Source organism: Orcinus orca, chromosome 4 (genome assembly GCF_937001465.1).
Source record: "Orcinus orca chromosome 4, mOrcOrc1.1, whole genome shotgun sequence".
NCBI classification, from domain to species: Eukaryota; Metazoa; Chordata; class Mammalia; order Artiodactyla; family Delphinidae; genus Orcinus; species Orcinus orca.
This window is the reverse complement of record NC_064562.1, coordinates 141,737,987-141,754,289: the sequence shown is the minus strand read 5'-3', so window position 1 is coordinate 141,754,289 and position 16,303 is coordinate 141,737,987. Positions and strand designations below refer to the sequence as shown.

Here is a 16,303-nt window from a genome sequence, read left to right as displayed (position 1 = left end):
AGTTTTCATCAGTAATTTCTATGGCTTACACTTTCTGGAACAAGAAAGTGATTGAAGGGTTTTAATTTTAGCTATTAAATCTGAATAAAAAGAAAATTTCAAAGGAATTTTCATCTTTAGGTTTATTCTCTAAATAATTTTTTAAATTAATTTATTAATTTTTGTCTGCGTTGGGTCTTCATTGCTGCACACGGGCTTTCTCTAGTTGCAGCGAGCGGGGGCTACTCATCGTTGTGGTGCGTGGGCTTCTCATTGCAGTGGCCTCTCCCATTGCGGAGCACGGGCTCCAGGTGCACGGGCTTCAGTAGTTTTGGCTCGTGGGCTCTAGAGCGCAGGCTCAGTAGTTGTGGCGCATGGGCTTAGTTGCTCCGTGGCATGTGGGAACTTCCCGGACCAGGTCTCAAACCCGCGTCACCTGCATTGGCAGGCAGATTCTTAACCACTGTGCCACCAGGGAATTTTATTTACAACTTTATATCATCAAAAATATTTCAACTATACGATCTTAGACAAGTTCTATTTTTATTTTGTGGCTTTATATACAAGAACTCATTCTGTAAAAGAATATGATTTATTTGTACTATGCAGTAGCCTGCTAATAATTTAATGAGTTCTGAAATGTTTTTCTTTTATAGGAAAAAACTCAGGCTGTAGAACTCTGGCAGACTGTTTCTCAGGAGCTGGACAGACTACAGAAACTTTACCAGGAACATATGACTGAGGCCCAGATTCATGTAGTTGAAAGTCAAAAACAAAAGGTAATCTTGGATTTCATGGTTTTCTTGTATATCAGTAAGAAGTTGCATTCTGGAGAAACTGAGTTTTGGAGAAGAACGCCTAAGTCTCTACCGCGTTATTTATGTTGGCAGTAAATTGATCTTCAGTGGTTAGAAATCTTTTGAACACATAAGATAATCAAAACTGTGCCTAGTGTGCATAGGGTTTTATAATGTGATTAGCAACGATAGCTGTATTTAGTGCTAATAAGCAGCTCTAAGATTATTATGTGTAAATGGATCTCCAAAACTTTTATATTCTTGATTTTTTTACCTGGTTAAAAAAGACAAAGACTAATCATTAGACCATGGACAGTGAAGAAGCCTGCTCAAATGTGATGACAACACTTGTGAAATGAAAATGTTAACAACCTTAAATGTGACCTTTCACTAAAATGTGAAGTTTGTCTAACATAAATTAAGCAGAATAGGATTTTACAATAGGAAGGCTCTTAATGGTTATTAAGGACTTCTTTCTATCCAAAGCAAGAATCATTTTATATTCTTTTAAAGTGAACATATAGCTTTTGCTTTATACCTCTGTTGACAAGAACGTACTATCTCACAAGACCATCCATTCCATTGGAAAATCTACCTCCCTTATCTTTTCATTGATTCTTTTTCTGCTAGGTACTTTGAAATCTATGGAGAAATTCCAATTCTGATTCCTTTCCTGTGGATTTTTGAGAAGGCAGCTGTCTAAATATACTGGTTATCATGCCTCTCTTCAACTCTCATTTATAGACTTTTCAAATTCCAGTTTATGACTGTTCCTATTATTATCACTGTAACTAGGAATTTCTACCTAAAGAAGTCATAATAATACTTAATGATGCTTTGCAGTTTACAAAATGATTTTTCTATACATGCCCTGGTTTGAAAATAATCCACATGTAGTCTGTGCCGTAACACTTACCTCTGAGATCTGGAAACCATTTCTAATATAAGTTTGTTCTTTTAAGGCTGTTTTTTCATTAGGTTAATCAACTAAGCCATTGGGTTTAGGGAATTTTTTTCCGCTTGAATAAGATCATTCTTATGCTATAGCTTTGCAATTAGGGTTTTTTTCTTTCCTTTTTTTTCTTTGGCTGCACCTCTCAGCAAGTGGGGTCTTAGTTCCCCGACCAGGGATTGAACCCATGTCCCCTGTATTGGAAGGCGGATTCTTAACCCCTGGACCACCAGGGAAGTCGCTGCAGTTAGGGTTTTTTTGTGTTTGTTTGTTTGTTTTTGTATACGACTTAACAAATAATATTCTGTCCTTATTTCCCTAGTTATCCATCAATCTTGAATTCTGTCATCTGACATATGATGTTTAATCCGATCATAACAGATAATCAAAAAATTTAAAACTTGTGGGGCATTCAAGCCATGAGAATTTTAAAGAAGGAGGAAAGGCACAATAACTCCTGTGCTGTGGTTTGTACTGTAGGTTTTGAATAGGTTTGAATATTGTTTGTCAATATTGGGTAAGGTCTCTCTAGCATATCTATCTACTAATGGATTGATTTCTAGAAATAATGATTTCACATAAAACATAAATAGCTACATTAGTTTCCACATTGCCACCTTATTTAATTTTGTAATCATTAAAAAATTTTTATCTTTTTATTTCTTCAACTGTTAATTCACACAGTACTTGTGAGAAGAAATACAATTGATGTCATCTAGATTTAGGCATAATGATTTTAGCCTTGATTTTAGTTTAATTTTAAATATGGGTTGCAAACAAAATGCTATTTATGTATTCCCTCTTCCTACTACAGGATCAGCTGACCAATTTTCAACAACTGACCAAGCAACTTCATGTAACTAATGAGACCACAGAAATGGTAAGTGAAAATATCCATTTAATGCACTTGTTATATAAACTAGAAATTGTCACTATAAGTAATAATGTTTATTTTTGCTAAGGCAAATCAACAAGAAAAAAATACTTGAAATTAAAATAGGTAAGCAGTATTCTTTTCTTTTTATCTGTCTTTTTCTTTCACATTCAGCAGCATGACATGAGGGTTCACGCTGGTTTCCAGAGATTTAAAGCTAACATCTATCTGAAATATATCCTAATCTGAAAATACTCTTAAGAGTCCTTGGTAAGATTTCCTGAGAGTAATCTCGACTGTGAGCTCCTCAAGAGTAGGACTCATGCTTTGTTCTTAGTATTTCATCTAGAACATAGTTAGGTATACACTAAGAATGGTGGAACTTTTAGACAAATGGTAACCCGAATCCTTAAAAACAATAGAACACTAAGAATCATTTGTTAGTTGATTGACCACCACTCACCTAAATTGCTACACCTAAATTTCCCTTTAATTTTTTCCCAAAAGAAATAAAATTAGCCTTCCCAGCTCTGCTCTTTATCTTTCTCCCCACCTCTCACTTTTATTTTCTTATTCTCTTCCTTTCCTTCTTGGAATTTTATTTCACCTCATTGTTGAATAATAGGATTATGACATCCCAGGTAATTTCCTCTCTTTCCTTTCTTCATTTTGCTTAGTTTCCCTGCTAATTCAGAATTAGCAGGGCAGTACCTAATAAAAATGTCTTTGTTTAAGAGTGGAGTTGTGCCATCAAAGGTAAGTTTATCCAATTTTATCGTACTTAAAAAAACTTTCTCCTTTAACCATGTAAAAAATTATGAAATAAATTTCTCTCTATTTTACTTATGTTAACATTTGGAATTTCTAATCACTTATAATTTTTGATAATATACTTCTTAGAGTTTTAAAATAGTATTAAAGTACTCCAATGATGACTGATTTCCATAATGATGACTGATTTCCATAATTAAGAAATCCTGGGCTTCCCTGGTGGTGCAGTGGTTGAGAGTCTGCCTGTAGATGCAGGGGACGCGGGTTCGTGCCCTGGTCCGGGAAGATCCCACATGCCGCGGAGCGGCTGGGCCCGTGAGCCATGGCCGCTGAGCCTGCGCGTCCAGAGCCTGTGCTCCGCAACGGGAGAGGCCACAACAGTGAGAGGCCCGTGTACCGCAAAAAAAAAAAAAAAAAGAAATCCTGTTTCTACATGGCATTAATAGTTTAACCTACCATAACATTTGTTTATTCTTTTTTTCAGTATTTCCTAGAATTGTGCAGATTACATAATCCTTTGGTATTTTGTACCACAGGGCCCATACTTTATTATATACAGCCCCAAATCATTCTGATGTAAGTCATAGAAAAACATATTTGAATATTTACAGGACATACTTTAAAAATTTCTAAGGCATTCATAGTTTTAGGCCAAAACTAAGAATAATAAGCTATGGATACAATAAAAGTGATAAGAAAGTGGCAAGTTGGATTAAGCATTGTGTTATAAAGAGCAAAGAAAAGACTACCCTGGTTGTTAAAATAGAGGAAATTGGCTAAGAGAAATTTTTAAGACTTGAGTTTTTCTTAATGTATCAATCGTTAAGGTATTAAACATGACTCTATTAAGTGTAAAGGAGGTTTAAGTGATAGTAAAGATTTTGTAAAGTCTCAAAGAGCATTCAGAGCATGGTCATAGGAGCAAGTTTGAGTCAAAATCAAATAATTTCCATTAAAAAGTTTTCTGATTACATGAATAAACTCATGAAATGAATAGGCTCCTATAGATGTACAATAAATTGATGAGTATATAACAAATAAATAAAATCTTTTATAACCAATGTACTTTAGTGACATGCAGAAGGTAAAATGCCCTGACCCGAATGGTACCTAAAAATACAAGTTTATATTTATTTATTTTTACTGTAGATGCAATAAGAGTTTACATTTCCTAGAAATTCCCTTTACTGAAATCATATTTTTCTTGAGACTTACTCATCTCTATAAAGTAACTCAAAAATATTTGTTAATTGCATACTAAGCTCCTTCTACTGCTATAGTTTCTCTAGTTGCAAAAGAAATGTGCATCTATCCACAAAGCCCCTGTCTAGTTGGAAAAACAGAAATGACATATGAAATAATCAGTGAATAAGGCGCTAAGATAGATGATTGAAAGGGATTCTCTGAACCTTTATGAATCTCCAGATTCTATAGTATAGGTATAGTATGTCATTTTTTTGTGATCGTAAATACAGAGCATCATAAAGCCATATTCAGATGCAGTTGTTGAGCTCTTACTAGGCTTGCTAGCAAGTTATGTGTGTTTGTTCCCAACACCAGCTTCTTAAAATTCACGATTCTAATTTATACTTCTGCTAATTACTCTACATAATCTACCTTTAAGGTGCTCCCAAATAATAAAAAACACAAGCATTAATTATGTCAGTTCCAGGACTATATATAGTAAAACATGAATGGTACATTATAAACATTATAAAAGGGAATCAATTTGGTCTGAAGTCGTTGAGATAGCTTTACAGGAGAATTTGAAATGATATTAAAGATCATCCTTTCCCTCAAGTGATATAGGCATCCTTCTATAAAATGCTTTACAGTTTAGATGATCCTCTAGCCTCTGCTTTGAATATCTCCTGTAAGAGATCTTGTCATTTCCCCAAAGAGCCTGTTCCTTTGAACTCTGATTATTAGAAAGCTAAAATCTCTTACCAGGCTTCCTCCCACTGACATATGGTTTTATCTTTGGGAGTAACATAGAACAAGCTCAATTCTTTTTTAAGTCAACCCTTCAATTATTTGCATATAATCATATGTCTGTTGTAACTCATGCCCAGTGTTACAGTTTTTTGTTTTGTTTTAACTTTTCTGGTGTGGTGTAATTTACCTACCTTTCATTATTGTATCCCTCTTTGTCTGCATGCCATAATTGGTCTCTTAAATTGTGGTCTGTGAATTGAATACTAAATTCTGTTCTGGAGTAGTTTACTTCCCGAGATAAAGATAAAGATGCAGTCCTCAGACTCTCTTTCATGTCTCAGTTAAGGCATTCATTCATTCACTCATTCATTCCTCAAAGGTATAAGTGCTTGAATATACTGAATCATGTGCTAGATGCTGGGAGTTCTGGGTGCAGCTGGTCTTCGAAAACAGGCACATGTTGTAGCCAGGAATATACGTAGACTTTAAACATAGTACTTAAGTACGGTGCACTGTGCATTGTAAAAGTATATGTAAAGTTTTATCAAAATGCAGAAAGGAAGCAATCAGTTTTGCCTTAGAGTGACCACACAGGTTATGCAGGGATGAATGCTGGCTGAATGAGGACATCCCAAGTAGAGGGAAATAGAAAAGTGTATTAAAAATATGAAGTTGGGGTAAAACCAGCACTTAGAGAAGATAATCAATTCCCTTAGAAAATTTTATTCTACATTTGGAAGACTGCTTCATAACTTACTTTAGCATTAGCAGACCCTGAGGAAAGGGTTCCAGAGCATGTCATTTACTTGGGAGATAATACCATGAAAAACCAGTAGGGGAGTGGAGAAACAAGACTAGGAAGGGAAGAGAAGGTAGCCAATAACAGGTTTTTAACAATCAAGCAAATTAACACTGTGGGTAACTGAAACTTAATCCCACTGCTGAACTGTAGAAGCCAGTAAAGAAACAGCCTCAGTTATTCCACCACGGGGCATGGGAGTTGGGGATTTTTACCCACCAATTCCATTCGGTCATTGTTTTGGGGCTCTTACAGAACAGGCTGGGGGCATGAATTCTACACCACCTATATAGCCTTCTGCATAGTTTGGTGAGCAAAGGAGGCTCAGAAGGCCAGAAAAAGCCAGAGGACACAGAAATGCAAATGCAGGTAGTTTGAAGTGAAGCAGGTGTCCACTGAAGTAGTGAAGGCACGGAAAGATGGCCAGGGTTATATTTTATCATTAAAAAAATCTAATTATTATCATGACTTCATTTCATTTTTTTCTACTCATATACCCTGTAGTTAGTCTTTAAAGATACAGTTTTAAATGTTCTGATACTGAATGTTTCTATTTTTTTTCTTTTGGCAGACTAATCAACACTTTTTGAAAACAGTAACTGAACAAAATGTGGAAATCGAGCAACTCCGAAAACAACTTAGGTATTTTCAAAAATGATTTTTGTTATTTTATTAATAATTACTTTTCTTCAGGGGAAGCACTGGTGTCATAATTTTTCCCGTGAGTGTTTTTATTATTTCCTCCCTTTTAAGCTGCTGTCAGTAGCTTCTTGTGTGCGTGATCTTTTGGGACAAGAAGAAACTGAGATCAAGACCATCAGTCAGGCAACAACTGTAATACATATATGTGAAGGGCTGTTCCATGATGGCAAAACTAGTGCTTATGGAAGAAAGTCCGTCCTCTTCCTGGGACTTCTGGGAACCAAGCCAGCCCCTCCATCAGCCCCCAGGGCCTTGCCTTCTGAACACCCCAGGGCCCATTGGCCTCTGGACACTGTCTTCCCACCAGAGCCCCGCCCACCTCCGGGGGCTGTCTGTAATGGCCCGCAGATCCCCAATTCCCGGATCCCCTCTTCCCCACCCCCAGGCAGGGGCAGAATAAATGTTTATACGGATTTTAGAGCTCAAAAAAAAAAAAAGAAAGAAAGAAAGAAAATCAGTCCTCTTAAAAATTTTTTCTACACATATCTTTCTTTGTATTCTCCCATAAGCAGACCCTAAGAGTTTGAAAGCACGCAGTTTATTTAGAGGTAATACCAGTAGAGGTAATACCAGGAGAGGAGTGGGGAAGTGAGATAGGGAAGGGGAGAAGAAGGCAGACAATAAGCGGTTTTTAAAAACCAGGCAACTTAATACCGTATGTCTATATTATGGTCCAGTGGTTTAAAAATCATTGCGTCAATAGACTTCACGGGAAAAACTCTAAATGACAAAAAAAACATTTTTTCACATTTCATTCCCCTTAGTCATAATACTTAAAATTCAGAAGCTTAGTCATATAAGGTTTTTTGCTGTGATTCTGTCATGTAGAAATATCTTTAAATTGTAATGTAAATTTATATTTTACAAAAGTTGTAAGTTACTGTTTGTTAAATGAACCTTGCTATTTATTTTTCCCACCATCATGTATTTTGCCCTGCAAATGCATTATATTGGCTTTGTTTTGAAGGAAAACTTATTTCACGAAATTATTTTTTATTTTACAAAATTTTATATACCAGTTTTCATATTTTTATCTTATTACCTTCATGAACTTTTAAATTTAATTTAATAAATTTACCTTCTTTTCCCCTAGACATTTTTACTTGTTGGCTCTTATTTAGTTCTTCTTATTTCTTTCAAAGTTATTGATTTTACAATTTAAAATACTAATGATTTATATAATTGCAAGATCTTCCTCTTTTTTTCAAAATAGAAGTGGCTTTTTAAATTATAATAGTAATGGAAGTTCATTATAAAAATACTTTAGATAGTATGAAAATATATCAAATTGCACTACAATTCTGACAGTAAGTTATTACAGACTCCACAGGTTAAGAGCACAATCCCCAATGTGACTACACTCACTCAGATGCCAGCCACAAGTTCAGGGGTCCCCAGGCCACTCATACCTCTGACCAATTGAATACAAATGTGGGTGTTCTCACTAACCCCCAGGCTCAATAGTTCTTGAAAATGGCTCAGAAAACTCAGGAAAGCACCATACTTGTGATTAAAATTTTATTATAAAGGACATAAATCAAAACCAGTCAAAAGAAGAGACTTAACTGGGTGAGATCTAAGAAGGTCCCAAAAGCAGAGCTTCTGTGTCCTCTGCCCGTGGAATCAGGGTGTGTCAACATCCTGGCACAGCAGTGTGTTCGCTAACCAGGAATCTCACCTAAGCCTCAGTGTCCTGAGTTTTTATTGGAGTTTCATTATGTGCATTTGACTTATAGTCAATGTAAATAAATTTATATTATAATTAAATGGTATTTATAATGACTGCATCATAGAGCAAACCCTTATATGAATAAGCTGAATTTTAAGTATTATGACTGATCGAATGAATCATTGATCACTTGATTGAACTTAGTCTCCAGACCTCCTTCCCTCCCTGAGAGTCAGGAGGTTGGGCCTATATCACGTGGCTCAAAGCTCCAACCCTCTAATTACATGGGGCCTACCGTGAGTCATTTCATTAGCATAAACTTAGGGGTAGTCCCAAGTGCCTACCATGAATAACAAAGATACTGCTATTACTTGGGAAATTCCAAGGGTTTATATTCTCCATCCTAGAAACTTAGACAAAGACCAGACAAATTCTTTATTATACAACTCTTTTTAAGTGGAAAATAAAAATCTCATAATTCCATTATTTAGAGTTAACTATTATTAACTTTTTAAATGTATAACTTAGGTTTGTGTATTTAAGTATTTTAGTTTAAAAAAGGGGGGGATGATATACACACTGTCTAATAGCCTAATTGTTTTTTCTTATAGATTATATATCATATCAATATTATCAACCATAACATTATATAGTATACTATTATATGGATGTGCTATATTTATTAGTTAAATGCTTATTCACTTTCCACTGTGAAAAAGGCTACTTCTTCATTGAACATTACAATTAGAGCAGTTTTAGAACAGTAAATACATAATAGTTAGCCGCAAGTTAGTCTTGGATGTTATTATTGTTTATTGTTATTATTAAATAAAATTTTAGTACTACTAAAGAAATTAAAGTGAATCTTATCTAATTAAGACATTTAAAAGAAAGGCCAACTTGGTTGAATGTTTTGTTATACATTTTTTTAAACTTCCTTTTAAAATTGTTTTATGATAAAAACACTAGACCCTAAAGCATAAACTGACAGAAATATAAGGCATGGCAGAACAAGTCCATAATCATAGTAAGGATTTTAACTCTTTAAGTGACTGATAGATATAGAAGATGTGATTTATGTGATTAACAACTTGATCTAACAGACATCTCTGAAACATTGAATCCATTTATTTAATAAATATCTAGCAAGCATCTACTATTGCCAGGCTCTACACCTGGGGTATATCAATGTATAATACAGTTGAAGACTTCTGTCCTTTTGGAACTTACATCCAGCAGGAGCAAGCAGACAATAAATACAATATCTCAGTAGGTTAGGAGACAATTAGTACTAGAGAAGAACAAAACAAAACAAAAGATCAGGATGAGAGATCTGGAGTGCTAGGGACAGTGGTGAAGTTGCAGTTTATTTTTAGTAGAGTATTCAAAGTAAGCCTCCCTAAGAGGTTGAGATTTGAACAAAGACTTGAAGGATGTGAACAAATAATCCATGCAATACAGGGAAAGTGTCTAGAGTAAAGAACTTGCCATTACAGAGGTGGAAATGTGCTTGGGGAACAGCGAGGAAGCTAGATGCCTCTTATCTATTGCTGAGTAACAAACCATTGCAAAACTTGGTGACTCAAAACAATAACTTATTTAGATTATGATTTGGGAGAGAAGAGAACAGGCTTTCTGGTCTGGGCCTGTAGGGCTGATATCTACTGAACTTGTCTATTTGTCTCTAGCCAGCTGGTCGGTCTGCTAGCAGCATGGTCTGGTAGTTGGCAGCAGATGATAAACCTGTCTGGCAATTGGCAGTCTCTTCACCAGGTCAGCAAGGCACATCTTACTTCTTCACTTGGCCATTCCCCAGAATAGCAAGAGAGCAAATCCCAACGTACAAATACTTTCCAAGTCTCTCTTGGATCATATTGGGTTGACCAAAAAGTGCCTTTGGTTTTTAAATAAGAATAAAAGACACATTTTTCATTTTCACCAAAACTTTATTGAACAACGTATTCACCCTTTTGTTCCACTACCTTCTGCCGTTTTTCAGGCAGCTTCATAATTCCATCTTCCTAAAACTTTTTATCTTTTTGAGCAAAGAACTATTCCAGATGTCTTTTACAGTCTTCCAGGGAATTGAAATTCATTCCATTAAGAGAATTTTGTAAAGACTGAAATAAATGGAAATCTGAAGATGCAATGTCTGGCGAATATGGCGGATGAATCAGAACTTCCCAGCCAAGCCGTAACTGTTTTTTGCCTGGTCGTCAAAGAAACATGCGGTCTTGCATTATCTTGATGGAAGATTATACATTTTCTGTTGACTAATTCTGGACGCTTTTCATCGAGTAATGCTTTCAGTTGGTCTAACTGGGAGCAGTACTTATTGGAATTAATAGTTTGGTTTTCCGGAAGGAGCTTATAATATAGGACTCCCTTCCAATCCTACCATATACACAACATCACCTTCTTTGGATGAAGACCGGCCTTTGGTGTGGTTGATGGTGGTTCATTTCACTTGCCCCATGATCTCTTCCATTCCACATTATTGTACAGTATCCACTTTTTATCACCCGTCACAATTTGTTTTAAAAATGGAACGTTTTCATTACTTTTAAGTAGAGAATTGCATGTGGAAATATGGTCAAGGTTTTTTTCACTTATGTGGAACCCAAACATCAAAGCGATTCACATAACCAAGCTGGCGCAAATGATTTTCAACGCTTGATTTGGATATTTTGGTATAACATTGATTGTTCTCACTTAATGTCTCGATTTGATCGCTATCAACTTCAACTGGTCTACCTGACCGTGGAGGATCGCCCAGCAAGAAATCTCCAGCACGAAACTTCGCTAACCACGTTTGACATGTTCAATCAGTCACAGCACCTTCTCCATACACTGCACAAATCTTTTTTGTGTTCCGTTTTTACCTTTTATGAAGTAAATAAAGCATAATATGCCAAAAATGTTGCTTTTTTCCTTCCGTCTTCAATATTAAAACGGCTACACAAAAATTCACCAATTTTGATGTATTTTTTTAAATGCACACTGATACGACAGCTGTCACAATCTAATAAAATTGTTTCAAATGAAGTTAAAGACAACTAAGTGTTACTAGAGCCATCTTATGGACAAAACTGAACGAACCTTTTAGCCAACCCAATTTTTGGTAATTTCTCATGGCAAAGCAAGTCACATGGTCAACCCAAATTCAAAGGATAGGGAAAAAGATACCCCTTTTGATGGGAAGATTTTCAACATCATGTTGCAAAGATGTGAATAAGAGAGGGAAGAATTTTGGACCACTTTTACAGTTTCTCACGCTAGTATATCTGGAACACAGTAAAGTAGGAAGAGGGTAGTAGGAGATAAGGTCAGATATGTTACAGACGGTAGGAGACAAGGTGATATGGGGCCTTGTAGGCCATTGTGAGGACTTTGATTTTTTACTATGGATGAAATAGAAATAGGTTTTAACAGAAGATTGACATGATCTGATTTATATTTTAATGGGATTGATCACTCTGACTGCCGTATTGAAAATAGACTTGTAGAGAGGCAAAACATGGAAGCAGGGAGACTCGTTCCAGCTGGATATCAGTGAAATACCCAAAGTAGTTTATGAGTGTACATGTTCTGAAAAATGTTAGAAATAATAACCTTAGTAACTAAAGAGAAAAAAATGGTTTAACTAGGTGTTGAGTTATAGTAAACATTATTATTAAAAATCAATGGTGAGAAGATGGATCAGTGCTTTCGCCTGTTCCTCCTGCTAAGAACAACTAAAACCGCAGGACATAAATACAAAACAAACATAGGAAGACCGAAAGGTGGAGAGAAGAAAGCAGATTGGCTAGGTGCCTCAGGATCCAAGGAATGACACTGTGGTCAGTTCCCCTGACTTTTTGATTTGAGTTTTGTTTTTGCTTTTTTGCCCCATGTATCCCAGAGTTGGAACAGAAGAAGCCAGCAATGTGACAATACCAACAAGGCACAGACCAAAAAAGAAAAGTGCCAACAGAGACTTTCTCCCTCTAGCCAAAGGACCAGGAAAGGAGAAGCCAAGCATGACAAAAAACTTTGAACAATCTCTCTACTCTAGCCAGGTACCAAAGGAAAAAAACTATGGACCCACCTGTACCCATCCTAGAAAGGCCTAGTAGGGAGTTTGGACTTCTACCTCTACCTCGCAGTAAAAGACAGCACCTTATTCCCCCAAAAGAAAGGTATCAGAGGAGATAAACTAAAATAATCTAAAACTTATTTGTTAGGTTTCTATCAAAGTCACTCATCATGCCAAGAATCAGGAAAATCTCAATTCAAATGAAAAAGACAATCAGTAGACCCAACACTTAGATGACAGAGATGTTAAAATTATGTGACAAAAATTTTAAACAGCCATCATAAAATGCATTAATGAGAAATTATGAATAAACTTGAAACAAATGAAAAACATTCCCAACAAGGAAATGGAAAGTCTCAGCAAGGAAATACTCTTATACAGATGAACTAAACGGAAAATTTAGTTGGTTGGGAACATTAAATTCTCTAATGAGAATAAGTCTTCCCACATTTTTAAAATCAGTCTTAATAGAGTTCATATTAAAACCCCTATAGTGTGTGTGTGTATGTGTGTGAGAGAGAAACTTGGTAATCTAATCCTAACATCATGAAATGGTAAAGTGTCATTTATGAAAACAATTCTATAGAAGAATAAAATGCAATGTTATTTACAAGAACTTGAGTTTGGCAACGTAGAACAGAAGGAAGAATATATGTATAGTTTAGTACATGACAGAGGTGGCATTATAAATCAGTAGGGAAACAATCATGTTAGGAATTGTTGCTATCTATGGGAAAAAAAAGTGTGAAGTTTTGCTTTTCACATTTAGGCGTTTACATGGTTTTATGGATTAAATAAGTAAATGTAAAAATCAAAAGCTTTGCAGATTTTAAAATATCTGAAAATCTCCCTTTAATAAATTTTGCTAGGGAAGTACTTCTTAATCAAAATTTAAATGCAAGCCAAAAAGGAAAAGATTGATATATTTGAGTATGTTAAAATGTAAAACTTCTGTTACAAAAATTAATATAAGTCAAATGAAAAGGCAACCCACAGTCTGTGAGAAGACATTTGCAATGCACATAACTGACAGCGTATTAGTGTTGAGGATACATTACCTAAGCATCAATAAAAATAAAAATCCATAGACTATTGGGCAAAGGATATGAACAAACATTTCAGAAGTCATAGCAGTCAGGAAAATGCAAGTTAAATAATGAGATACTACATCAGACCCAGTTATCAATGTCAAAAATATAATGTGGAGTGTAATAACAAGGTACAAAAGAAGACTGCAGTATTATGCAATTCATATACATTTCAAATGTTTTAATCAATAATGTGTATTGATTATGTATATGTATGTTTTAGTTATATAGTTATATATTCATATTGTCATATATAGTAAAATAATTTAAAAGTATGTGTGTGTACATATATATACACATATTCGTATATATATAGTGTGTGTGTGCAGTGCATATGCTATTAAAGAATTAAATAAAAACATTTCCAGAAATAGTATGCCCTAATTTCAAGTTAGTGATTATGTCTAGTGATTGTCTACAAGTAGACTATTTGTAGAAGTAGGGAATTTTAGGTGGCCTAGGTGTCTGTCACTAAGGAAATGGATAGTAAAATGTGGTAATTGCATCCCATGGAATACTGTGCATCATTTAGAAACACGTATTTACATGTAAAGATGTAGAAACAACAGCATAGGTAGATCTAGAAAACAAGGTTTATATTAAGAAAGTAAAAAGAGATATGGATCTATAGTACAAAAACACATACATGCAAATAACAATGTATGTTTTACCAGTATATGGATATAATCATATTTTAATGTGAACCTACAAAATGAAGGGGAATGAGAGAGCAATTGGGAATGAAGAGGAAAACAACGAAAATAAATAAGAGCAGGTCTTTCAAAGCTAATGGTCATGGGTAGATAATGGGGTTATGAAAAGAATACTGTGATTAACTCAACTCTGCACTCAAGGTTCAAAAAAGAGTAGAAGAAAAAAGAGAATATGAGAGTTATGGTATATGTGGGATAAGTCTGGGTGTGGAGATTTTGGAAGGAAAATGAGTAAGGAGGCTGGTTCATAACGACATCTATGATATGATGATAATGAAAATAGAAAATAAAATGCAAATAAAAGGCTATATATAGAGAAAATGGTGATATTGGGCTAAAGGACGGGAAAAATCATGAAATTTTATGGCTAAAGTTATCTTAATCATTTAGTTCAAGTTCCTAAATTTATGGAAGAAAACCAAACTGAACCAAAGTCTCAGAAATTGTCTTGTCCAGGGTTGCACCACAAATTCAAAGAGGAGCCAAATTAGAACTTGCATCTTGTAATTGCTCATCTAGTGAGTTTCTAAGCTGGACTTTCTGACAGTATTCACAGCAGTAATGTTGATTGTTAAAGAAAGAATGATGAGTGGATACATTGTTTTTTGACAACTGTGTCATTTGGCTTTTGGACATTTGGGCCTAAAGATTATAAGTTGGAGATTAACAAAGATAGTTTGGGTTTTCTAAAGCCTAAAATGTCTTAAGTGTTTAATTGTCCATGAGCAACTTTGCCATAATATTTACTGACAGTATTCCATAGCTTAACACTAAGCAGTTCAGAGTTGTATACATAAAACTATGCTTGCTTTTCCTGCCACAGATTTGAAGGAACATAAGGATAAGCAGATGCTTCTTTTAGGGAAAAGGATGTTGCTTTCAAGTTTGACAGATTCTGAATGATGGGCATATTGATATTACCAGAATTTAAGTTTTGAGATGCCCTATATATCCATGCCAAGAATAACTACATTAGAAACTCTTTAAACACTAGCTTTGTTTAAGTTTGTACTTAAACTGAAAACATATTAGTTTCATTTGTTGTCTGATGTTATGGTGCAAAAAAAAAATGAGAATCATGTGAATTTATAATTAAAGCTTTTATCGTCTTCCTTTTTGAGAGTTTCTGCTGATACCCTATCATAGCAGAGAAAACTTGTCAGCCTAGTTTCAAAGAATCTTCATTCACCTGGTCCTTCCCAACCCTCTAGTTATGTATAATAGTCATTTTGCTGTTTCTCATGGAAGAACTTTTGGTTCCTTCCTGTTTGCCTTTGATCATTATTCTGTTTTGTAGAAAATTTATAATTTTATAAATCTGGTTAAAACTTGCCTTCTCCAGGAAGACGTCTCTGGTTCATTCTGCCAGATTTTTACTCTTCTTTTCTTGTGGATATACTGAGCATTTATTCATTTTAACTGAGATTGTATGCTGTTTTTCTTCAGGTGATTTTTTTGTCATATATATTTGTTTATAATGTGTATCTAGCTGAGTTATGGAAATATTTTTCAAGCCATATGTGCTCAGATTTCATATCTGCCTTGTAAAATCTTTGAAGGAAAGGATTTCATTTGCATATATCTTTCAGGAATAACCAATATTACCTTTGTAAAAGAATGTACTGTAAAGATTGACTCTAAAGCATTTGCACAGGGGTTCATATTATCCTCTCATCAGAGTGGCATTATCAGAATATTTATTAGAAAAAACTTTTAGCCACTAAGGAATGATCTCATTAGCAGCCATAGATAACTGTTTTCATATAAACAGTCTATAACTTATCGATCTATTTATTTTGTATTTATTGAGAACTTATAGAGATATGTGCTCTGAATTTAGAAATAGTCTTTTAATAAGTTTATGTATGATGTGACAGCCTCAAAATTGTTTAAATTTGACCTGTTTCATCTCACATACACTTTTGTGGCTTCAATAATCTCTAAAGGTA

General features: G+C 34.9%; 1 protein-coding gene across 4 annotated transcripts in view; it reads left to right on the top strand.

Moving 5' to 3' along the window:
• SCLT1 (sodium channel and clathrin linker 1) overlaps positions 1-16,303 on the top strand; it is a 258,454-nt gene that overhangs the window by 96,787 nt on the left and 145,364 nt on the right. For all 4 annotated transcript variants that reach the window (XR_004480803.2, XM_049709469.1, XM_033419426.2 and 1 more), the window contains exons 7-9: positions 636-758; positions 2,543-2,608; positions 6,679-6,749. Coding sequence is in view for 3 of the 4 variants with exons in the window: in XM_049709469.1 (XP_049565426.1) it covers positions 636-758; positions 2,543-2,608; positions 6,679-6,749 (260 nt within the window). In the remaining variant the exon portion in view is untranslated. The remainder of the gene's footprint in view (positions 1-635; positions 759-2,542; positions 2,609-6,678; positions 6,750-16,303) is intronic.